Source organism: Pezoporus flaviventris, unplaced genomic scaffold (assembly GCF_033815535.1).
Source record: "Pezoporus flaviventris isolate CSIRO_AGI_PZ_B2104156 unplaced genomic scaffold, CSIRO_AGI_Pfla_v1 ptg000022l, whole genome shotgun sequence".
Lineage (NCBI taxonomy): Eukaryota > Metazoa > Chordata > Aves > Psittaciformes > Psittacidae > Pezoporus > Pezoporus flaviventris.
The window spans coordinates 4,354,946-4,380,586 of record NW_026892570.1 but is presented as its reverse complement, the minus strand read 5'-3'; the positions used below and the strand labels follow the sequence as shown (position 1 = coordinate 4,380,586).

At 39.7% G+C, this 25,641-nt stretch overlaps 1 protein-coding gene across 2 annotated transcripts in view; it reads left to right on the top strand.

Annotated features, from left to right (window-relative positions):
- FANCC (FA complementation group C) overlaps window positions 1-24,729 on the top strand; it is a 107,324-nt gene extending 82,595 nt beyond the window's left edge. For both annotated transcript variants that reach the window (XM_061456333.1, XM_061456332.1), the window contains exons 9-15: window positions 1,558-1,610; window positions 5,892-5,991; window positions 9,182-9,257; window positions 10,090-10,171; window positions 16,522-16,693; window positions 19,332-19,532; window positions 22,626-24,729. In XM_061456333.1, the coding sequence (XP_061312317.1) occupies window positions 1,558-1,610; window positions 5,892-5,991; window positions 9,182-9,257; window positions 10,090-10,171; window positions 16,522-16,693; window positions 19,332-19,532; window positions 22,626-22,769 (828 nt within the window). In that variant the 3' untranslated portion in view covers window positions 22,770-24,729. The remainder of the gene's footprint in view (window positions 1-1,557; window positions 1,611-5,891; window positions 5,992-9,181; window positions 9,258-10,089; window positions 10,172-16,521; window positions 16,694-19,331; window positions 19,533-22,625) is intronic.
- The last annotated feature ends 912 nt before the right edge of the window (window positions 24,730-25,641 follow it).

The window sequence follows — 25,641 nt, the reverse complement described above, 5'->3', positions numbered from 1 at the left end:
CTCAGAACTGCGGAATGGCTGGGGTTCAATATACCTCTGGAGATTGTCTAGCCCAAGTTCCCCCTTTTTTGTTTTTAAATTAAAAAAATAAATTAATTTTTAATTAAAAAAATAAATTAATTTTTAATTTAAAAAAAAAAAAGAAGAAAAAAGGATGAACTTGTCTCTCTTTTGTCTCATCCAGACAGTTTTGTTCCCCTTCTCCTAGCAGTGGAAGTTTGGAGACCAGCCTTGCAAAAAAAGCTGCATGCTGTTCTCTTAAAAAAACCGGCTGTAAATGCTCTCGAGCACTAGATGGCACACGTTCAACAGGACAATTTAGCTGCAGCCTTGTGACAAACAAGAATCGTGGTAAAACATGAAAATGAGGTGCCATCTAATGTTTGCAGTATAGCAAAGACAACTGTGAGAAACAAGGAGTTTTTCTAGACAAGTTTGTATTAAATATTGTCTCTTTATTTTCTGATTATCATACAGGACCATATAGAGTAAGTTCATCATTCTGCCTGTGTGCAGAAAAAATGTATCTACTAGTGCTTTTTAGCTTGAAACAAGCTCATAAAAGTTTGGTTTTTTTTTTTAATAGTGTGTCAGGTACATAAGGCTGTTAAAATAAATTACATTTATAAATGCTGTTCCTTCCACACATGATGAAGTTTATAGAATGCATTTTGTTAAATGTGCCTTACTCTGGATTGTTCAAGAACTGTATTTTTATCAAGTCTTCAGGTGTTAACTTGAGAAGCACATAGTGTGGAATTGTTTTTTAACTTAGGAAAAATCTACTTTCGGAATGTGTAAGTAGTTATTATTCTTGCAATCTATAGAAGCCTAATACATTTTAGAATTTAGGAACATGGGATTAGAAAGTAGTATGTGTACTAGTGCATGCTTAATCTAATAATTTAAAGCAGTCTTTTGTGTGGTAGTGTGATAAAAAGCCTCAGTTGTTTAGAAAAAAAAACAAAACATTTTGATGTGCTGAGATACTTAGCTTGCACTAGCAACTCTGAAATTCACAGAAGATAACACTGAAAAAATGTCTTCAACCAAAATGTGTTTGGTAGTATTAAAGACAAAGGTCATTAAAAAAAAAACTATTTTCTGGAATTTAATTTTGAAGATATAGCAACAATCTCAAAGCACATCCAAAACAGATTGTCTGCGAAGAAAAAGAAAAGCTTTTTGTAAATCTGCTCCCTGTCTCTTCCCTCTTGCAATTGCGTGCAACAACCTGTTCTGTCACCTTTAGTATTGTTAGCAACTGTTGTCCTAAAGAGCTTGATATCCCAGGTGTTTGCATTTACCAGCTGTTTGACCTACCTGCTATCACTGTGGATCTCCTTCCATGACATAGTTATTTTGAAGAACCTAATCCTGAGAAAATCTGAGGGTTTAGTAAGAGTTGATCTGAGAATTAGAGTTTAATAATTGCATTGTAATAGTATCCATGAGTTAAATAATACAGTGTAAATAATAACATGTAAATAATACAGTAGTAGTTGTTTGAGTTGTTTCTTACTAGTGACTAAATTTCTTTAATTTGTTTACCAACAGCCACAAGCAGCAAACCATCCTGCCATTTTCAGAATTGTTAATGAAATTTTCAAGTAAGTGTTGAAGTTATAGTGGAGATTGTTTCAAATGATCAGTTTAAACAATGAGGTTTTCTTCATTACAAGAAGGAGTATTATAACCTGGGATGTAATGTAATTTCAGGCTTTTTCTTTATCTGCATGCCTTAATGTCGCCTTCCATGTAGTATACTGCAAATACTGAAAAATGTTAAAACTCTTGTGAACTTTACATAAAAGTTGTAATAAGCATTGATAGTATTTTAGCCCTTAAAGTTTAAAATTTATTTTGTACTTCAGTAGATATTTCTGGTTGAAATATGATATTAAGGTGAAATTTATAAATGCTGAAATGGTTTGGCCCATGCCAGCATGAGGATCACTACTGTTGCTGCAAGATCACTACTGCTGCTGCCAGGAAAAAGTGGCGGGTCATAGTAGTAGGGGACTGTACTTCGAAAGGAACAGAAGCACCCATCTATCAGCCTGATCCAGTCTCAAGGGAGGTGTGTTGACCTAGCAGAGGCACAGATCAGGGATGTTGCAGAGAGGCCTGCTCTACTAACTCCCACTGACTGTTACCCACTTCTAGTGACCCATGTGGGTGCTAGTGATATAGATAGCAGTAGCCGAGAGAACATAAAGAAGGACTACAGAGCCCTGGGAGAAGTGGTTAGGGGCTCTGGAGCTCAGATTGTCTTTTCATCAGTTCTCCAGGATACAGGGGAGGACCTTAAAAAGGCTAGGAGGATTGGCCAGGTTAGTAAATGGTTAGAATGGTCAGGGGTTTGGGTGTCTAGAACATAAGACTCAAATTTAGTAGACCAAGTCTACTGGGGGTTGGTGTAGCTGGTCTTAACGAAGGGGAAGAGCGGTTTTGGCAGGAGGCTTCCCAGGCCGGTCAAGGATGCTTTAAACTAGGTGTGTTGGAGGAGGGGGGCATCATTCCATCCCAACACACCCAGTCAGTTGCCGGCACCTGTAATAAATGCTTGGATCAATGCCATGCTTGACCTTGTGTTCACCAACAGGGAAGGGCTGGTTGGAAATGCATGCTCCAGGGCAGCTTTGGTTGCAGCGATCATGAGATGGTTAAATTTGAGATGCTCAGGATAGTGAGAAGAGCGTGCAGCAAGCTCACTGCCCTGGACTTCAAGAGAGCAGACTTTGACCTCTTCAGGAGCCTGCTTAGTAAGGTTCCATGGGATACAGCCCTAGAGGGCAGGGGGGCCCAAGACTGTTGGTTGATATTCAAGGATCACCTGCTACAAGCTCAGGAGTGTTGCATCCCAACTAGAAGGAAGTGCAGCAGGAGGCCCAGGAGACCCCCTTGGATGGATAAGGAGCTGCTGGGGAAACTTTGAAGGAAAAAAAGAGTCTTACAAAAAGTGGAAGCAAGGACAGGTGGCCTGGGAAGAATACAGGGATGTTGTTTGGGAAGCTAGGGGCCAGGTTAGGAAAGCTAAGGCCCAGTTAGAAGTAAACTTGGCTAGGGATGTTAACAGGACGGGATTCTATAGGTAGCCCTGTGGAGAAGGACTTGGGAGTGTTGGTCGATGAGAAAATGAACATGAGCCAGCTTCAGTGTGCGCTCACAGCCCAGAAAGCCAACCGTATCCCGGGCTGCATCAAAAGGAGCGTGACCAGCAGGTCAAAGGAGGTGATCCTTTTGTTTATCTACTGCCAGGGTTATCAGTATTACTGTTTCAGTACATACAGGTTTAGTGACTGAAATTCTTTGTGCATCAGGTGTTTTCCTTCTTAAGAAAACAAGATGTACATGTTTGTGGTGCTTGTGTGTCTGTGCACATGTTTAGGTTTGTGCAGCAGAAACAGAAGAGTCTTTGCGTCTTTGCTGCAAAAACTGTAGACTGTTGTGCTTGGAAGTGGAACCACTTGGCAGCTATTGCTGTGGCAGTCCTTTCTTCTGCTGCAGTCAGGTGTCTCAACACAGCTAACAGTTTCTGAATAGTTGAGACCAGGGTCTTTCCCAAAGACAGGTGCACATGAAAACTGGTGTGACTTCAGCAGACCTCTACTAATGTCTTATGCTGGACGCTGTATGTGATGGTATAAGGTAGCAAAATTTGTTCAAGTTTCTTGACTTATTTAGGGGCATGGTACTTAAAATATTTGCTATAACTATCATGAGACAACATAACTTTTCCCTTTCTGTTTGGTAGAAATGAATGAGGTGTTTCTCAGAAAGGTTAGGGTTGGAAAGGTTGGAAAGGACCTTAAGATCTTCTAATTCCCACCCCCTGCCATGGGCAGGGATGCCTTCACACTAGACCGTGTCCCCCAAGGTTTTGTCCAACCTGGCCTTGAACACTGCCAGGGATGGAGTATTCACAACTGCCTTGGGCAACCCATTCCAGTGCCTCACCACCCTTACAGTAAAGAACTTCTTCCTTATATCGAACCTGAACTTCCTGTGTTTATGTTTAAACCCACCATCCCTTGTCCTGTCGCCCAGTCCCTGATGAAGAGTCCCTCTCCGGCATCCCTGTAGGCCCTCTTCAAATATTGGGAGGCTGCTCTGAGGTCTCCACGCATCTTCTCCAGGCTGAACAGCCTCAACTTTCACAGCCTATCTTCATATGTGAGCTGCTTCAGCCCCCTGATCATCCTCGTGACTTCCTTTGGACTTGCTCCAACAGCTCCTTGTCCTTCTTATGTTGGGGACACCAGAAGTGTACGCAGTATTGCAAGTGGAGTCTCACAAGAGCAGAGTAGAGGGTCAGGATCACCTCCTTCAACCTTCAGGGACAAATTCCACTAGCCCAGGTAGCTCAGAGCTCCATCTAACCTGGCCTGGAATGCTTCCTGGGGTCAGGCACCCACAACTTCCTTTCAGTTGTTATGAAGAGATGTGTAGACATTAAAATACTATTCAGGATTTAGTCGTGAGATTTTAGAATGCTGCTGATAAAGAACCTGTATTTCATTGCTTGGAAAGTGTGTTGAGTTTCTACAGCTGGCAAAAAGCTCCTTTTATTTTGGGAGTACTTAATTATGTTACAAGTACAGATCTAAGCATTTTGCCTCTTTCAGGGATAACTTTTCCTGGTATTTGCATGCTTTTCATTGAAGTTGATTGTGCTATATTTTTTTATCTTAGTATTGTTTTATCTACTTGGATATAAAAACTTTTGGGTTTATATCCCATGTAGAGGCTTACTTTGTTGCTATGTGCATCTGTATAGAAGTCCATACACTTAGACTGTCTTGAGTTTCTGTATACTGTTTTTTGTGTTTATATTAGTGATTATATTTGCCTGTAGTAGTTGTGTGAAATTTCTCTGTTACAGTAACATTAGGTGTTCTTTTCCTTTTAGAACATTATGGAGTTAGATTATTACGCTTTGCTGCCTGTGTGTTTTTCTGCTCCATTTGCTCAAGTTTACATTATACCCTGTGGAAGGCCAGTTAAAGCTTTCACCTTCATGAACTTCCACAGCAGATTTTATGATTTCATCATCGAAAGCACATTGAAATGCATTGGTTAAATCTGTAGCAAGGACTGACCTAAAGTACATCTTTGGCATACACTCATTTCTGTATGTGCTGCTGATTCATTGCTTAATGATCGCTATGGAGTCACAGCAATTGAATAGCAGCTGTATTGTTTAATATTTCATTTCAGTGTCTTTGTATAGTTTTCTAAATATGTAACTTGTGAATATGATCAACAACTTTTCTTGCTGGTTTCCCTGGCTCCAGTAGGAGTGTTATATTTAACAGTTTAAGTCAAGATATTTTTGTTTGGTTGGTTGGGTTTTGGTTGGGTTGTTTTGGTTTTTTTTTGGCTGGTTTGGTTTTGTTCTCTCCAGGTACCATACCCCAGGAGATTGTACTAGATTGTAATTTCTCTCTGGTTTGAGATGGCCTATGGGATGCAGTCCCACAAAACACTCAAGTATGCTTAACTGTAGACATGGGAATAGTTGATCTTAACCCAACAAGATTGCTCAGATGCCAAATTTTCCTAATAAAGTGGTAATCTTTTTTTTTAATTTTAAACTTCTTTCCCTATTGATAGGATAAATTATGTCTGCATTTATACTATATATACACTTACAAAATCTAGTTTATTTGTAGGAGATGTGTATGGGAGTGGGGGGGAGTGGTGTCTGTTTAAGGAAAATAGAATTTAAAAAGCCTGCAAAGTTAGCATTTGTCAGGCATAATGAGCCCAAACACAGCTTGCATCTGCAGCATACAAACAATGTACCTTTTTTTTTCTTCATTTCAATTAAGTGGTGTGACAGCAGACTCATTATCTGATCTAATGTAGTCTAACTTCTCTATGCTTAGGAATGCATTGATGGAAACTGATGGAACTCCAGAAGTTATGACCATAATACAGGTGTTTACACAGCTTTTCCTTCAGGCTCATCAGAATGAAAACAAGCAGGTTAGTAAAGATCTATTTCTAAATGTTTCTTTTCAGTAAGAAGATAGAAAATTTCACAAAGAACAATTTTGCCCTTAAGAATGGTGACTGAATATATAAATAATAGCATCTCCCTATAGCTGTATATATTGCCAAAGTTCAATTCAAACATTTTCACCTGGGAATAAAATTATAATATGAAACCGATATGAGAGAGCAATTTACCTGACTTCACCCTGGAGTAATCCTGCAACCTAAACTGTGATTTTCACAGGACAGTTCACCTGGTGGTTAAGTTTCTATCTGTATAGTGAACATGATCATGATCATCTGTCTCTTACAGAAAGGATGAAAAACTTTAGCACGTTTTATTTTTGCAGTAACAGGGTTTCTGATAAGTGAAACAGAGATAATACTCTCATACTCATTTCTCAAAATAATTGTAAGTAGGATACTAGATAGTCAGATTTGTCTGTTCAGATGGTAAAAGATGCAATACACACTGGTTTCAGTTCCTGGTCTTTACCATTTGCTTTCAGAAGTTTTTCCTCAGCCTGAAGATTCAGATATCCCAGCTTAATGTCTCTTCTTCTGCACAGATTTCTATACAGCACTTACTGAACTAAGTAGAATTATTTTTGTATGTATTAATATAATTAAGAGCAGGATCAGCTTCTCATTTTTAAATTTTGAAATTGAGATATGAAAAAGTCTTGTCTTGTTAATAGGTTGCAAACTTCTTTTTAGGCTCCCAAATCACACTGTCACTTCACATCCTGACAATTTTGTTTGGTTAACTCTAGTTCGTAAGTTTGAAAAGTGTCATATCTTTTAATAAATTTCACTTTTAGACTTTAGAAAATTTCCAGTTCGTTTGATTTTTGCATCTGTTTAGGGAGATGGTAGTTAAGAAAATTTTGGGATTTCTTGGAACTTGTGATGCATTGTCCTGTAATAAGTGGTGTGATTCAATCTGTCTTCTAGCTTCAGGCAATATGTAGTAAGGATGAAAGTGCAGCTGTCTTGCTTCACATGCAGGTGCTGTGCTTGTTAATTTTATGCCACTCTGGCTGCACACTAGTGTCACACTGTGTGGAAAAACACATATAAAGATTCCATGCTCGTCAAGACACCCAAAAGCCAATCCTGTTGGGCAGGTGATACATTTGCTTCAGGGTGAAAGTCCTTCACCTATTGGCATTGCAACATGGACTATTTTCCACTTTTTTTGAAGTGTTATTATATGTTAAGTTTCCTCTATTTAACTTGTATACAGTTTAATTCATAGGCTCTAATTAAGGTATTATCTTAGACTGTTAAATCCTTCATTTCAGTTTGTTAATCAGCCATAATGTTAACTAAGAGCTGGCTTAGAAAAATGCAGCACAGACTGCTTCCTTAACTTTGTTTCAATCAATCAGATCACATTTTTTTTTTTGTCATACCAATAATTACATCTATTCCATATGGTACCCATCTTTGTGGTATCTGGATGCCCTTGACAGAACATAATGTGCTTCATTAGCATTTCACAGAGGCATGGTAAAACCATTAACAACAGAAGATGAAGAGGGTTTTGGCTGGGTCATCTAGGATCGTAGGAATTTATAGCACAATTAATTGAAAAAAGGCTAGGCAAACAGATTTGTCTCCAAAATTTTCAAAAGAACCAGGTCGTGTCTGCCAGTTGCACAGGTTTGCAGGGGAGGAGGAGTATGACTCTCTATTGCAGTGTGACAGCTGTCAGAAACAGCTGTCTTTTCTAATAACTTTGAAGACTATTTAAAGAGAGCAAGGTTTGGCAGAAGGAAAGCTGAAGAATATGAAAAAGTGCTACAGGGGTTAGGAATTAAATTGCTTCATCTGTGTTTGGGTAGAGTGAAAAAGGTATAAATGGAACATGGGATTTAGACCTACTTAGGAAAAAAAACCATTTATATAGGCATTGAATAAGGAATTTAAGAGTGGGTGTACTGAGATCACTGTTGTGATAATCCTTTCCATATTTTGTACAAGCAGATTTTCTTCATTACTGTAAGTGAAAGCTGACCAAAGGATATTTGGGTTATGTTGCTTATAAATTTATGAACTTAAAGTTTTAAGGTTCAGTTGATGGAAACTGTAATTTCCTCCAGGATTATTTTCCCTTGATCATTTCAGAATTGTCACTGGTTCTCACTTGGGAATTTTGTTTTAAATCACTGGATAAATATTTTAAGCCAGTATTCTACTTTTATTTCCTGTTATACATCAGGGCAATTATTATAACCAGCTACATCCAGACTCAGTCTCTCTCTTTGAACCTTGTTTTCTACTTTGTGTTGGCTTATATATGGAAAGAACTGCCTAAACTTCTCCCAGTTTAGTGTCTCTCTGCCCTTCATCCAGATCGTTAATGAAGATGTCGAACAGGATCAAACACAATATTGACCCCTGTGGTACACCACTAGTTACTGGCCTTCAACTAGACTTTATGCCACTGACCATCACCCTCTGGGCCTGGCTATTCAGATAGTTTTCAGTCCACCTCAAAGGCAGTTCATGTGGCACTTGCACATGCGTACTACACATTAGACAAGCCTGCAGTAGATACTTGCAGAACAAAAAATGAAAGGTATGATTAAAGGTGTGTTGCCGCTAGTCTCAACTACACAAGCAGCAATGTTCATAGTATACAAGTCATACATACCCAGCTAAACTGAGGACAAGTCTGTTATGTATGACCACCCTACCTTGTGCTGAATCAGATCCTAAGAACTTTAGGTTTTCGTTTCTGAATAGAAGGCAATAATCCACACCACACTCTCGGATATTGTAGATGTTATTAGTTCTTAGTTTAATATGAAGCTATTCATACTGGAAAATGAAATTAAACTAATTGGTGTCTCTTTTAACCTCTTCATGTTAAGAGTTGAAGACTTGATATTGCAGGGAAAAAGCCTAAGAATATTAAAATGTAATTTTCTTCATAGTCTGAATTTTTTTTTAAGGCATACATTTAAAAAAATACGAAAGTACTTTTTCTAAGCAAGCTTTTCCTAACTATCCCCATCTTTTTTAATACAAAATCCTAAAATTAAGTGTAGAGTTACTTTTCTGTTCTCTTGCTTCAGTCTGTATTGTTAATTACTACCTTAGATGAGATTGTTCATTGTGAGTTTGTTTTGAAAACTGACCTGAAGGCTCTTAAAATAATGATTTTGTATCTTAGCATAAATTTTCACTGAAGGCGTACTTTCCTTACCATCACCAGCCTCTTGTAACAGCTTTACTCAGACGTCCTTTTGGTAAGTTTCTTCACGAAATATTTGTAGCATTAGCCAACCTGCATCATCTGTGTACCTCTTCAAATAACTTTAAAAGGCATGAAGAAAAAATTTTGCCATTTCTTAAGCAGGTTGTGTTGACTTACCAGTTTTAATAATAATCTTTCAATGTTTTGTTTTGGTTGGGAGAGGTTTTAAATGTTCCTGAAAAACCCAAGCAAATTCTCATGTAACAATAATGCAGATGTAACTTTAAAGAAAACTAAACCAGAAGTGAATTATAAAGAAAAGGTGCTTAATTTTCTAGAACTCAACATGTTACTGAGATTGTAAAAATACAAAATATTCTTATAATATTAGTTGTCATGAAAATTTTCATACGTGTTACCAGAAATAGCCTTGCCAATTGTCTCTGAAGCCTGAATTCTGCTGACACTTTAGATTGCAAAATTTATTATTTTTTTAGGTTTCCCATTTTTATTGATCAATATAATGCAGTTTTATGATACTGTTCAATATGATACAGTTTTTCATGAGCAATAATTTCAGCTAGTACAAGAGCCTCTGACAATGTTACTGCACTGATTATATATTGAGATGGCATTTACGCAAGGGTACATCAGCCTCATTTGAATATTGCTAGCTGTACTTCATCACTTAGCTTTGTAAATGAATTGTTCTTAGAAACTCAGTAATCAGTATTGTTGAAAATTAAGAAATTTCAAAATGAAATTTTAAATGCTTTATGATAACTGAATCAGGTTGCACAGATTTTACTGATAGATTAATATGGTTAATTTTGCTAGCTGGACAAAGTAGAATTGAAAGTTTTATGTTTATCCTCCCTCCTCAGAGCTGCCAGCTACACACTGGTCTGCACATTTGAAACGCATTTCAGATACGCTCAAAGCATTGGTAGAAGATACAAATGTTAGGTAAGCAGTATTATATTTTCTAGTTTTTTTGGCCTTTTTATGTTAGTTTGTGAAAAGACATGTCATTCAAAGTCTTCAGTGGCTACATTTCATCATTTGCTTCTTATTCTCAAAGTAGAGATTTGTTTTGAAGAATAGGACTTTGTTTACTTACTAAACCTGAAGTTTGTAGCACCTATAGACCTGTCCAATAAGCCTCTGAGTAAATAAAATCTTCTTGTTCCTTTCATTTCAGCAAATAGGTAGCTGTATAGCAGAACTGCTTACTTGCCTACTCTCCCATTTCTCTCCGCAGCTTTTAAAACCGATTCTGGATTGACAAACAAGAACTCTTCCAACCAGAAAAGCAGCTAGTATTGGAAAGAGTTTGTTGTGAGCAGTACCATTTTAGTTGTATTTGCTTTTTGCAGGCGTATGCAAACATCCAAACTTCCAACTTCTTGATGTTTTTTTTTTTTATATATACATAGGACTGCTAGAATGCAGTATCATTGTTTGTTATATTACTGTTGGAGCTGACCTGCCATGTTTCTGACCTATGGTCCTTCACTTTTTTTTTCCCCGAATAGTTGATATAATGATGATAGTGTTTGTGTACATGAATTCTACTTTGTTAGTAGATGCTCTAGGGCTGTATCAAAAGGAATGATAAAAGATACATCTCTCTGTTGCTGCCCTGTCTTTCATACCAGGTGTGATGAGACATGACTTGCTTAGATCTGCTCCAAGAGTCAGCTTTCCAAAGAAAGTTGAACAGCTTTTAAATAAACTAATTTTTATTTTAAACCTGAAATATTTCAATAGAAACATGGAATGCTTAGGCCAGAGAGACTTGCAAAAGATACCCAACTGTCCCACTGTGTCCTGGAAGACTGATACTTGCATCCACACTTGGTTTCAGTTGACTCACGGAGACTTTGTTGTTGTTGTGGTTGAGTGGTAGAAAAACCTTTTTGTTGTTCCCTCTGAGGCTGAGCTCTTTGCTGGCAGCTTCTCACTTTCTGTATAAGCTGCAGTTCAGTGCTGTGTCTTACATGTTCATCCCTGAAGTCTGTCAAACCTTTCCGCCCTTGGAGTGTGACCAGTAGCTGACCCTGGCTTCTTAAAGAAACACATAACTGAAACTTAGAATAAACAAATAAAACGAGTATTATTCATCATACTGTATTACAATAATAGAAATATATATGTTCTCCTTCTGTGGCCTAGCCTTTTCTTGTCTTATATGGTCTTTTTCCCCTTTTGCTTTGATAATACACTAGTTTGAATAGTATTGTACTTGCCAGAATATTCCCTTACTTCCTTTAGAACTCATGGAACAATTATGTTTTCTACCAAACCCCTCTCAGTTAAAAAGAAAATGGATCTGGCTTGAGTTTTTAAATACTAATATTCACAAGGAAACTGTATACAATTTTCTTTTATTGCTTTATTCCTGATTCTGCATCCTTTGTACGTAGTAAGATTATATAGGTTGCCCAGGGAGGTTGTGAATGCTCCATCCCTGGCAGTGTTCAAGACCAGGTTGGACGAGGCCTTGGGTGATACGATTTAGCGTAAGGTGTCCCTGCCTATGGCAGGGGGGTTGGAACTGGATGATCTTAAGGTCCTTTCCAACCCTGACTATTCTATGATTCTATGATTCTGTGATTCTAAGATTAACAGAGGAGTGAAAAATACCACTATGCAGCGTTTCCTCTTGCTTCTTATACTCAGTGCTTTCTGTTTATATAGCCTGGTTTTAAGTGGTTTTATTTTACACCAAATGTAACTCTTTCAGCAAGGTGCTGTGTACAGATTGCTTCTGTGCCACTATTATTACATGAAGTCATCTAATAAATATTATATGACATTTTAAATCAGAAACCAATTGATGTATATTTTGCGGGGGGAAGTCCCAGAGAAAGTGAAGGGCTGCTTTTGGCAATGACAGTGGAACAGCTGACAGTCAGAGACTGTTGGGACTGTTCTGAGCAGACAGAAACAGCAGCAGGGACAGAAGTGGAGGGTACGTGAATCCAAACTGGACACTTCGATGGTACAGGAAAGATATGTTGAGTTGTAAGTGGTGCCTAGGCTCTCTAGTCAAGAATTAAATCCTATTCTGCTAAGTACTTGTTAATGTTTAATGCATAAAGTTTAAGGATTTGTATTTACCCTTTGAGCAATGAACATTGACAGTCCTAAATACTGTCAATATTACCCTAAGTATAGTTACTTGTTTTCAGTTCTTAACTTTTAATTAAATCCCATTTTTGATTGTAAATCACTGGGTTTCAAAGCTAGCTTACCCACTTAGGTTGTCACAGCATTGACTTATGGTCAGATAAGTAGGCTGTTGTTCTAGATCACAATCACCTCTTTTTTGTCAAAGTTTTTTAATGTTGAATTTCCAGATTCTAGTATCTTCAAAGACTTTACCAGTGCTGATCCTGTTCTTTTAGCTAAGGAATTTTAATCTCAGATTTTGTCACACATCACAGCATTCTGAGCCATCCCCTCCAAAAGCTGTGGAATATCCGCAGTGGTGACTTTTATAGCAGTCACCTCAGTATTCTGTTTTCTCTCTATGTCAACCTCTTATGTCTGATATCAGTTAACATGCTTATCCAGAAATACCAGTGTGGTGGATTTGTGTCCTAGGAATAGGATTTTAAGACGCTGAAATTTTATGTCATATAGACAATACCATTTTCAGGATCAGTAATTCCTGGTATATCTGTAGACAACATCAGTGACCAGTATACTCCAGGCAGAATACCATCTGCATACACCATACCTTCATCCATAAAACTGTGCAGCCCACTCTTCCAGAAAGTCTTAAATATAAAGCAGTATATTCCAACTATGATCTTGTCACATTCCCCAGATAATGTGATGGTATCAGACAACTTCATCAACTTCTGAAATTTCTCAGCTCTTTTGGAGTTTCCTGTAAGGGGTGGCACAGCAGCCCTTGAAGTCCCCTGTGTCCTGGGTTCAGCAGTAGCAGTCATGTTTCTCCTCCTTGGTAGCTGGTGCAGTGCAGTGTTTTGACTTTCGGCTTGGGAACAGAGCTGATAGAGATGTTTTGGTCTGGCCAAGGACTTTGTGAGCCTCATGCTCTGCCAGGGAGGAGGGGAAGCTGGGAGGAAGCAGAGACAGGACACCTGACCCAAACTGACCAAAGAGGTATTCCATACCACAGCACGTCATGCCCAGGACGTAACTGGGAGTTAGCCGGAAGGGCTGGGAGACTGCAGGGTTGGAGGAGGTATCGGTCGGAGCTTGGTCGGGCTTGGGGGGGCGAGTTATCGGTCAGCGGGTGGTGAGGTGTTGTATTCTGTTCCCTTGTTATTTCCTTTATCATTATTATCATTGGTGGTAGCAGTAGTGATTTGTGTTATACCTTAGTTACTAAACTGTTCTTATCTCAACCCGTGGGAGTTGCATTCTTTTGATTCTCCTCTCCGTCCCTCCGAGAGCAGGGGGAGGGCAAGAAAGGGGGGGGGGGAAGTGAGCGAACGAATTACCTGACTGGGTTTAAACCACGACAGTTCTTTTGGCGCCCAACGTGGGGCACGAAGGGTTGAGATAATGACAGATCTGACCGGATTAATAGTCACTCGTCGCAATGCTGATTTATTGGCTCTCAGAGTTGTTCTTGTTGATCTCACAGCTTCAGAATGTTGTAACTTACTTAGAGCCGGTATTTGCTGTGTTAGTGTTTATCAAGTGTGGGGCCTGGGCTAAGGTTCTTGTCTCACTGTGCTTCATGGCAATGGCTTGTAATACGGGCGGGCTCCAGCAGCAGGGCTGGACGGACGTGGCCGTGGACTTGTACCTGGCCGTCCGGCTGCTCTTCACCGGCCTGGCCCTCACCCTACTCTCCATCTTCGTGAGGCTGCGGGGAGCCGAGGGGGAGCGGCCCCGGGAGCCGGCGGCAGCCGAACCGGCCCGGGAGAGCGGCCCCGGGCACCAAGCGGCGGCGGGAGCGGGGCCGGAGGCCGCGAGGGGACGGCTGCCGGTGGAGGAGGTCGGGGCGGTCGAGGAGAGGAAGGAAGCGGCTGCCGAGCAGCGGGAGAAGGCGGCGGAGGAGCCGAGCCCCGCGGAGGAGCCGAGCCCCGCGACGGCCGAGAGCATTCCCCGGAAGCCGCCCGCCGAGCCCCAGGAGGATGCAGGAGACCACGCAGCATTTCCCAGCAAGGCAGAGGAGGAAGAGCTGGACTCAGGAAAAGAGAAGCCGGTGGTGGGAGAGCCGGGAGGCACAGCAGCTACACCAGCCCCAGTGACAAGCACAGCAGCATCGTTTGAGAGTTCTGAAGGCTCTGAATGGCCTTTGGGTATCCTTGGGACCTGCCTGCTGATTGTGATGGGGATCAGCATGTTGGCACACACACAGACTGTGTTCTACCCACAACCATTTTGTCTGATCTCAAAAGTTAAGCAGAGTCAGGTTTGGGTCTTGTCTGGGGTTAGACAACAATATAGGGGGACCAAGAGATTTTCCCCAAGGCGGGAGAGTCATGAGTGGCAGGGTGTGTGTGACAGTATGGGCAAGTATCTAGTCCACTGGGCCCCTCCAGTGCTTTGGAAGCATCGGAGATGGAAGGCAGCTGTATGGAGTCCCCAGCAACAAGCTGCAGAAACTGCTGAAGGGGACAGTGAATTATTTTGAGCCTGGTGGGCCCATGGCACTTCAGGCCATCAGAGCAGAGATGCAACACAGAGATGGACTCATGATCGAGGGGTGGACTTAACAATGGACACTATTGCCCAGATTATTCACGAGTGTGCACACTGCACACAGTCTCTCCTGCTCTGGAAGACTGTTACAAGAGATGGAGCCTGACATGGACCAGATGGACGCAGCAGCTTTATAGGGACTGGTCCATGCACTAAGATAAGAGTGCACCGAGATAAGAGTGATGGTATATTGAAAATGTGGGATCTGAGCATGACGTGAATGGTATGGAATAAGGGGTGGATAATGTCCTGGGTTCAGCAGTAGCAGTCATTTTTCTCCTTCTTGGTAGCTGGTGCAGTGCTGTGTTTTGACTTTCAGCTCGGGAACAGAGCTGATAACACGGATGTTTTGGTTTGGCCAAGGACTTTGTGAGCCTCATGCTCTGCCAGGGAGGAGGGGAAGCTGGGAGGAAGCAGAGACAGGACACCTGACCCAAACTGACCAAAGAGGTATTCCATACCACAGCACGTCATGCCCAGGATGTAACTGGGAGTTAGCCGGAAGGGCTGGGGGACTGCAGGGTTGGAGGAGGTATCGGTCGGAGCTTGGTCGGGCTTGGGGGGCGAGTTATCGGTCAGCTGGTGCTGAGGTGTTGTATTCTGTTCCCTTGTTATTTCCTTTATCATTATTATCATTGGTGGTAGCAGTAGTGATCTCTGTTATACCTTAGTTACTGAACTGTTCTTATCTCAACCCGTGGGAGTTGCATTCTTTTCGATTCTCCTCTCCATCCCTCCGAGAGCAGGGGGAGGGCAAGAAAGGGGGGGGGGGGGGGAAGTGAGCGAACGAATTACCTGACTGGGTTTAAACCACGACACCCTGGAATAAAGCTTAAGAAAAACCTGTAATGCTTAAAACTTTTCCCAAACTTAATAGGAATAATCGTACCTGGTTCTTCATTCCTTCCAGCTGTACTTCTGTCTTTCCTTCCCCATTTAGTTTGACTTTTTGCTTTGAGATGCCTACTGTTGTTTTGCATTTTCCTGTTATTTCTCTTTATTTTAACTTCAGAAAAGTACAAGTGAGAAACTCTAGCAATGAGCTGTGGTTCGTTCTCATCTTTCTTTTTCTTATGCAGAAACCCAGATGTAAATACCTTCAAAATTTTCATTAAAGAGTACCTGAATTTAAGAGTCTGAAGATGAATATCCTTAAAACCTTTATATTGAGTCCATCTAAATGCAATTCCTCATGAATTACCAAAACCCAGAAAATAACCCTGGAAAGCAACAGAAAGAAACTGGAAAGCAATATAAAACAACAGTGTCTTAGAATGCAGCATTTGAGATATTACTTAAAGTTTTGAAAATCCTTCAGCTGGAGAGTATAGTTGATAAAGTTTAATTTTGTGATATATATTTAATACATAATATTTTGCCACAGAAGCTGGTGTAATGTTCTGTCCTACTGACAAAGTTAATCTCTTAGTAACAGCGGGTGTGTCTCCTTTGGCCATGACTGCAAACAGTAGAGTAGTACATGGCTGTATGTTTAGCAGGTAAGGCATATCTATGGAAGAATAGTTTCAGGTTTTTTATTTTCAGACCAGCACCCTTTGCAGTTAACTTAAGACATTTAAAAATGTTAACAAGAAATACTTAGTTCTGTCTTTGTCATTTTCCAGTTCTGCTGCTGACCTTTTTGAAATCTGGTTTTTGGTTGTTCGTTTTGGAGAATGGCTAGATATTGCTGCAGAACAATTACTGAAGGCTGCTGTAGAACCAGATGCTTTGCTGTGGCTGCTGGCGTTTTACTACTGTCCTCAAAATGAAAATCAACAAAGGACTCAAACAATGGTGCGTAATGTAGTGATGTTAAGCAGCAATAAGCAGTCAATATTCTGCTTTTATCTTATTGCTATAAAACAAATAGTGCACACCAGAAAAATGAAAGTTCTATACTGGAGAAAGTACTGGCTTTACAAGGTCTCCTGGGAATTGTTTTCCAGTAGAGAAGCTGAAAGATAATTTTGTGGATTTAGTTGGTGACATCTATAAAACATTTTCCCTCTTTTTAAAGTATATTGTATATTGTATAGATAAGCACCTTCTTGTCTTTCTTTTGATAACTTGGGTGTTTTTAATCACCAGTAAAACTACACTAGGAATGGTATTTTTTAAATCACTGTGTAGCACTGCTGTGTTACGGCATCTTCTGATAAGGAAACACAAGAGAAATTGCAACAGCAGCTGAAGCAGTAAAGATACTTTTCAGACACAGCTATGAATCTTAACTTTGAACATCTATTCTGATTTCTTATATGTATCTATACTGATACTTTGCATTTATGAGACTGTAAAAAGTATGTTATATTCCCTAATATGCTGGGTTTCTAACAGAAGGAAACTGTTCTAACCTCATGCGCTGTACTGCATGAAGAGTGCTATGAGTCTGTGTATTTATGCAAATAGCATGAAAGCCTTTAATTTAGACCTATTACAGAAGTTTGAACTGGCCTAAGCAATCTGATCTACAAAGCTCAGATTCAAAATTTGGCTGCAGCAGCTCCATTTTTATTTATTTATTTTTAAAACAGATTCTGCCCAGTATACCATGCTAGAAAAACATCATACTTTCATTTTGCGTCTAGTGGTCCATGTACCACAGTGTGTTCTTCAACATTCTATTTCCTCCCCTTCCTTCCTGCAGCCCAGATGGCACTACAAACACAAGCTCACATCCCAGTCCCTTAAAATTTTTCCTCTTTAATTTCTTAGAGTCTAGGAGTGGGTTGGGGTGTTGGCTGAGCTACAGTGAAGAAACTGGGATTGACTGGTTTTGGGAAAGAAGGCAACACCCAAGCAATAAAAAGCTGAAGGACTGTAGGTGCAGATCTCTGTATTGTCGTTCTAACTCTGGAGTTGCAGAAAGAAATTACATTGACCCATACCCAAAATTATCTCCCTGTGTCTGCCCTATTCTATCAGTTTTTTTGTGATAATGTACGACAAACTTTAGTAAGAAAAAAGCTTTTCCACAGACAGCCCACACAGTTACTCATCTCTTCCCAGGGGTCTAATATTTCAGTTCATTATGATTCTTTTCTGTAGTTACTTCAAGTAAGACTTATTTTTTCCACAGGTCAGGCTACTTCAGAAGCATTCCCACAGTTCATGCAAAGCTTCTGCCTTTAGTTAGATATTTGCTTTTTTCTTTTAATTTGTCCTTTGGCGGGTTAGCTCTCAGTTCTTTTAAATAGAGTGTTTTCTTCCTCAACCCCTGCACCAGTTAAGGATTAAGATGGGATGGGAACCTCTAGCAAATGCCAAGCTGGAGGACTTTCAATGCAGCCTATTTTTGTGTGGAAAGGCATGCACTCATGACTTAACATTTTGTCTTCCTGCTACTTACTTACTTTAGATAGCAGCTTAATATCAGCAAGAGAGGAATATATAGAGTTAAACTGATTTAAAGAAGAAGGAGGCTAATTTTGCTGTTCACCAGTCTTCACTCATTTGTGCAGGACTCAATATACTGCTACTCAATCATTTGTTAGAGTCCTTTATACCTTTAGACTCTGAAACACTGGAGAAACAAATCTTGGAGGTTGGTCATAGTAACTTTGTCACTGAGTCTCCGAGGGTGGGTGACATAATTCAAAAGTAGCAGCTTTTTCAGATATTTTATGTTGAATTGGTAATAGTGCAGGGCAAAGTCGGTGAATGACTGAAACAAATTTTCCTCATTAACACAGTTGAGAAACGGGTGTCTTTTTCCTTTGGGTCTGCAGTGGTGTATTTTTCCACTGTTCTGCACTTACTCATTTTGGTTTTTTCTACCAGTTTGGTTTATTTTTAATATAGGGAACAAAATTATTGTTGGGATTTTTTGCAATAGTTGCTTATACTTTTTTTTTTCAATTGTGTAGGTGCCAAAATCTTCTGTTTTCTACTTGCCGTAAAAATTAGTTTTTATGGGCTAACTCAAAAGGTAAAAACGTAAGTTGCAAACAACACAGGAAGAAGGAAAAAAACTGCATTCATACCAGGACATTTTATCAGGAGAGGCCAGATCGCATGGGGATTTAACTGATTTGTAGTGGCAATACTGAAATGAGCCCTTGAGGAGCCTCTGTTCTTTTGTCCACAATGCAAAAATCTGACTCTGTTCTGCTGAGGGAATTTCTCCATTTCCATTTATTATTAAAAAAAGGTCAAATCCTGGCTCGATGCCCTGTCTGCTTAATTTGCAAGACCTAAGAAAGTTAAAAAATCCATTCTGTCCACTTCTGTCTGAATCAGTATGAAAGAAATGTGTACAGCCCTTCCTTCCCTGTTCTCCCTGCTCAAACTCTTTTTGTGTTTGGGTAATTTCTGCCAAGGATTCAGTTTCCTGTTAGTGAATAAATCCAAAGGAAAAATACCATAAGTATTTCTTAGATCTTCTCTGCAAGATCTTCTCTGATCCTGCATCCTTTGAAATTGTTTCCTACAGGTAGAAGCTAAAGCAGTCTACAATCATCTAATGATGCTCTTCAACTGTATAGTCCTTTCTGTCAAAGATCTGGAGTCTGCTGTACACAGTATAACACATACAGAGCGGTGTTGTAACCAGCGTCTTATAACACATCTTCTTACCAACTTTTTGCTCTTTTCATCTGGTGGACATACGATTGTGCAGGAATTTACTTACCATGTAAGTATTTCCCTTTTTTCAATGTAAGTAAAACATGGGGTTCTTACTATTTTAGATTTAAGTTCCTGTCTCTTAAAAAAAAAATCCCACAACAAATCCACAAATCACATAACAGAGAATTAAAGAATATTATGACTACACCAGCTACACCTAGCCTGCTACATCTTTATTTTCAGCCACAGTCAAAATATTTTCCTTCTTAACACTTCTTGACAAGATCTCACTGAAGCGGTTGCTGTCTCAACTATACAGCTGCAGAAATAGTTGGAGCACTAGCTTGCAGTTAAGGGATATCTACAGTTCATTTATACCTGGCACAGACATTTGGCCATGCTCGTCCAAAACATTTCATTTTCCCTATTTATAAATCACTGCTGATCTGCGGTAGAGATGATGGAACTGTCTTCTCTCTGTTTTCTATTAAGTAAAACAGCTAGTTACCGAGTGTTAGCATTGATGAGGCAAACACTTGGTGCTTTACAAAAGCCAGAGAGAAAAACAGTATGATAAGAGAAAAAAAGAATGGAGATGTGAGAGTGAAGCATGGAATCAGACTCTACAACTCAGAGAGAGTTATAAAGCAGGTATATTTATTACGGCGCTGGGTGCAAGGGGGATTGCTCCTCCTAACTTGCACACCGAGGAGTTAAGGAAGCAGATATTTATTACACACAAACATGCATATTCATTAGGTTCCCGAGAGTTTGACAGGGATATTATAATTAGTTTAGATACTCATTATCATAAGTCTCCTCCCTTTTGGCACTTGTGCACTCCCCTTTGATGGTTGTGGGCAGGGGTCTTCAAGATGAAGTAAGCAGTCTTCCTCAGGGTGCACTTTTCACCTTTGGCACAGTTGGATGCCCCAGTAATCACAAATTAGCTGAAGCCAACCATGTCTGCAAGTTTCTGATGGCTGGCAAAGATTTAGAACAGTCTGACCTTAGTACAAAATTTACTGCAAGCAGAACAGGATGGGCAGACAAGGAGTGTCCTGAACTAGCAGGTGTTCGGGAGTCACCGTCTCCAAACTAACTGATATTTAGAAGGATAGTCACTCATTAGAAGGATGGAAAGAAATAGATCACTCTTGTTAGTAAGACTACTAAATTCTGTTGTCACACCCCAGACTTAACAAACATTGTTCTCTATCTTAGACCTAAGTTAAGTTAAAAGTATCTTAACCCTATGTTTTCCAGGCACTTGCTTTCCTTATATCAAGAGAATGTCACTTAAGGTGTAAAAAAAAGCTAAAGAGGAGTAAAATTTGGAAGTATCCCCATTGCATGTTGCTATATTGTTGCTGACATTCTTTAAGTATATTGGTACAAGCAATAAAATGTGTTTTTCTCTCTCAAGGTAAATAGTGCTGTCTCGGTATGAGATTAGAAGGGCTAAGGTATTTCCAGCATGTTAGGTGTAAGTTCACACATGATCAATTTCTCCTTCGCGTAAGAATATAATGATAAAATTTAGGGGGTTGTATGGACTTTTACAGTCTCTTGGGTTTAGTGTTTCTTTTGAGGAGTGTGGCTGTTGAGCAGTGATGCTGCAATGCATACTAGTCTTCTACTTTAAACCTCTTCAGGAAGACTAAAGGCAATATCTTTACAGAAAGCAACATAACTAACTTTCAAAACTCGAGTATTCCCCAGCATGGGATGCTCATGAGCTGTTGTAGGCCAGAGTATGTCAGTCTGATCATATCTGTCAAATACTGTGAAAGGATGCTATCCAGAGGGACCTTGATGGTCTTGAGAGGTGGGCGAGCACAAACCTCATGAGGTTCAGTAAGGCCAAGTGCAAGGTGCAGCACCTGGGTCTGGGCAATCCCAGGCACAGCTACAGGTTGGGCAGAGACTGGATTGAGAGCAGCCCTGAGGAGAAGGACTTGGGGGTGTTGGCTGATGAGAAGCTCAACATGAGCCAGCAGTGTGCAATCACAGCCCAGAAAGCCAGCTGTCTCCTGGACTGCATCATAAGGAGTATGGCCAGGAGGTCAAGGGAGATGATCCTGCCCCTCTGCTCTGCTCTTGTGAGACCTCACCTGGAGTAGTACGTTCAAATCCCCAACACAAGAGGGACGTGGACCTGCTTGAATGGGTCCAGAGGAGGGCCATGAAGATGACCAGAGGGCTGGAGCACCTCTCCTGTGAAGACAGTCTGAGAGTTGGGCTCGTTCACCCTGGAGAAGAGAGGGCTCCAGGGAGACCTTATAGCAGCCTTCCAGTCTCTGGAGGGGAGCCACAAGAAATCTGGAGAGAGACTTGGTACAAGGGCATGCGGTGATAGGACAAGGGGGGACGGCTTTAAACTGAAAGTGGATAGATTTATATTAGGAAAAGGCTCTTTACTGTGAGTGTGGTGGGACACTGGAGAAGGTTGCCCGGGGAAGTTGTGGCTGCCCCATCCCCAGAAGTGTTTAAGGCCTGTTCTAGTGGAAGGTGCCCTGCCCAACGTAGTGGGGTTGGAACTAGATGGTCTTTAAGGTCCTTTCCAACCCAAACCATTTGATAATTCTGTGTAATCATTGATGAGTAGCTAGGCTCTCCATGTGATTTGAAAAGGCCTGAAGACAATATAAGAAGAGCAGAATGCTGGGGAACAAAACTGGGGTGCATGACAGTGGTTTTGGTTAGCATAGTAAACTTTGGGTTTATAACAAGTATGTAAAGTACTTCCTGATCTACAAAAATTGCAACTTAGGGTCTTTTCCTGGTACTTCTGAAAGCTTTACAGAGCTGAATTGTCTCCCCAAATTCACCCAACATCTTCATGTGCTTTCAGTTGTTTCCTAAGGAGATGACTTATAAATGGTTACACTGTCTGGCAATTTGTGTTTCCTTTAAAAACTTTCTGACCTTTTCATTTGTTTCACTTCAACTTGAGAGAACAGTAGAAATCTCAAAATTGTTCAGTTCCACCAAGACATATGAAAGAGACATCTTGGCAGAAGTTGCTTTTAAACTTGGAGCATTTCATATATTCACTGGTGAGGGACAAATTTGTGGGTTTGTTGCAAGCATTAATGGAGAATTCTTAGTACCTAGCAACATGATTACATTATTTCCCATCTTTCCTGTTTCCCTTCAGATTACTGAGACAACCGACTCAAGCAAAGAAGTCTTTAGCCTTCTTACCCGTACTGCATACAGAATTAAGCATAATGGAGAACAAAATACAAGGACTGTGAAGCTGCTGAATGAACTTCTTAAAAACCTAACACCGAAAGTTTAGATTTTTAATATTATCTATTTATCAAGCAAACAAATCAGATCTTTATCCAGGTGTCAGTGTTTCATTAACATTTCCAACAGTAAAAACATATCTTAAGCCTATCCTGCAACTTTGTATTCCTTCATAGATATTTGAATTTCCTTTATTGGAAATGTTTGCCCTTTACAACATAATAGCAAATACTAAAGATGGTTGAAAATTTTGTTCTGACCACCTTCTTTAACAGGAGACCTAGGTCATTTAAAGCAGTTTAATCATATCCTTATTGTTTATCTCTCCGAGGATCAGTTTTTCTCCCAAATTACCCATGGTTTTATTTGCAAATCATATCCAATTGCTTGGTTGATAAGTTGTTCCTAAAATGTTTTGTTCTGTAATTTTGCTTTTATGGAACTAACAGTGATCTCAACTGACGGTGATTCATCGTGAATGCACTCTATGTTCTCAGGAAATCAACGCTGTTTCCTGAACTCTTTAGTTCAGTTTTAAAATGTTTCCAAAATGAAACTCCTCAGATTTGCTAAATGTTGTTTTCCATACTGCAGCTTTCACAGGACAGTGTTCTCTGCATAGTACTATACCAATAGCTGGTCTTTGTCAGCAGATACTGCAGGTAGAGGTTGTTTGCAGCAGAGTTTATATTCAGTGTGCTGTGCCTGATACCGTTGTTTATTTGTTGAACAAAACTTTTTTTTCATACAGATAAAACAGAGCAAGCACAACATAGGCATAAAGAAACTTCCCATTTTGAGGGCAGAATTTCCTGAAGAGACCATATGGTTGCAACTCCTTCCTTTTTGTGTCCAGAGGTAGTTTGCTTGCCTCGTTGTTTAGGTTTTTTGTCTCAGGCAAAAGAGCATGGATAGGGAGCAATGGCTTAGTGTTTTACACTTAGGAAAGTATTTGTCCCGAAAGGTTTTTTGAACCTGTTTCCGTCTTAACTTAAGCACACAGTAATGACAGAGGATCTGAACACTTTTCAGTAATTTCTTTTTGTATATTACCTGCGTCATTTAATGTCAATACTTGTGCTATGTTCAAATATGCTACTTGGAATACTATTATTGCATATAAAATCAGAGGCATGTATCTTAGATTAACACAGTTTTCTGAGTGTACCATTTGGGTTTGAGCTAAAGAAAAGAAAAACAACGTACTTGGTGTCCCTTGGCTGTAAGAGTGGAAGGGTACTTTTTGCAGTGCCGTTGACTGATTTCTTTTAATTTTGTTCCTAGTGAGTCATGTCAGACCAAATTACAGACATTACATATCCTGTCAATCAGTTTGTTAGTGTCTGTAGTATCTGTATTACAAAATATTTAGTATTTGAATCCAGCATATGAAGAAATAGTAAATAATTAATGTATGTTGTGAATAAAGGTTTTTTTCTCTTTTTGAAGTTAAAATAGTTCTGAACGAAAAATCAGAAAGAGGTTATGTTGCAATTTTCCAGTTGTTGGTAGCCACATACATCTAAAAAAAGCAAAATAGAGCAACCCAGTTTCTGTTCCCTGAGTATAATACCTGGAAAGCATGGGATTAACTATAACTAAATTATTTTTTTATCATAAGCTCTGAGCTATTTGTCTACCGTGAACACATGTGGAGTGCTCTACCCAGAATGATATATCATCTAAAATTTATCTCCAAAGGAAGAATGAGTTAATTTTTTTTGCTTTAATTTCTAATCCTGTTGTTGGATGTGAGATACTTGGGTTATCCTTGAATCCTCTCCATTTTGCCACAATATGTAACTCTAACTACTTAAAAAGAAAGACTGGCTAACAGTTGCAATGTATGATTCTTGCAGATTTGTTACGTGAATGATATGGGTATTATATTTATGCATGTATTACAGTTGTTGTAGATGACTGTAACTGTCCTTTCACAGTGTGGGGTTTTTGTTTGGTTTTTTGTTTTCTCTTTTTTTGCCACCAATAAAGCACATGAAAATTCTCCTGCCTTTCTTAAATGAAATCAATATCCTCTTAAATAGTGACAGGTCAATTTACACAGGAAGTAGATGTGTGATGAAGGCAGAAAGAACAAAATTAGTAGTGAATTGGTACTTTCTCATTTTCCTGTGTTTGGCTTCTTAAGAAATACCATGATTTAAATATTACAAGAAGAGCTTTCTTGTTTAAGAAGGGTTTAACAAAGAAACCTAATTGATGCTATCTGTAACTTTGAAACGATACAGGCATACTGGCATTATTTTGCCTTTTTTAGCATAGTTATAAATTGTTTTATTTCTTCTTCCTTGCTCTTTCACAGTGCTTGAAATAAGGGTCTAAATTTTATATAAACCATGATTTTGTGGCATGCTGAAGCTACTTTTGTTTGTTTGCCAGTGGAAGGCAGTGTGATTTGATAGACTTGAGTAATGGAAGATTTCTCATATCATGGCTCCTGCGTTATCCATCTAATCTAATTGCTGCTTTCTGAAAAAGTTCTTTGAAGACTTCAGGGCTGTACTTTTATGCAGAAGCAGCCAGTGAGCCCTAAAATCAGCCCTCAAGTAATTGTTCCCTTCCGTCCGATTTCCATGTCAACACACCACGTAATCCTGCATATTGCACTGAACACAGAGAGCTTTTCAAAATTATTCTTCTTCAAGGAGTTGTTTTGAGTAAGAAAACTTGTTTGTTGATGATGCATCTGTTCCAGTCTATGACTGCTAAGTTACAGCTTTTGACTTCCCCAAACTTTCCAACATGGACCTGGATGGTTTCTGTGTATATTGTTGGGGAAAAAAAGGACACATCTATGGCTTTCACGCAACCAAAATCCTAGCACAGTGCTTATACAAAGCACAGTACATTTTATTTTGTGAAGTACGGTAGGAACAGATCTGTTACCAGGTATTGCAGTT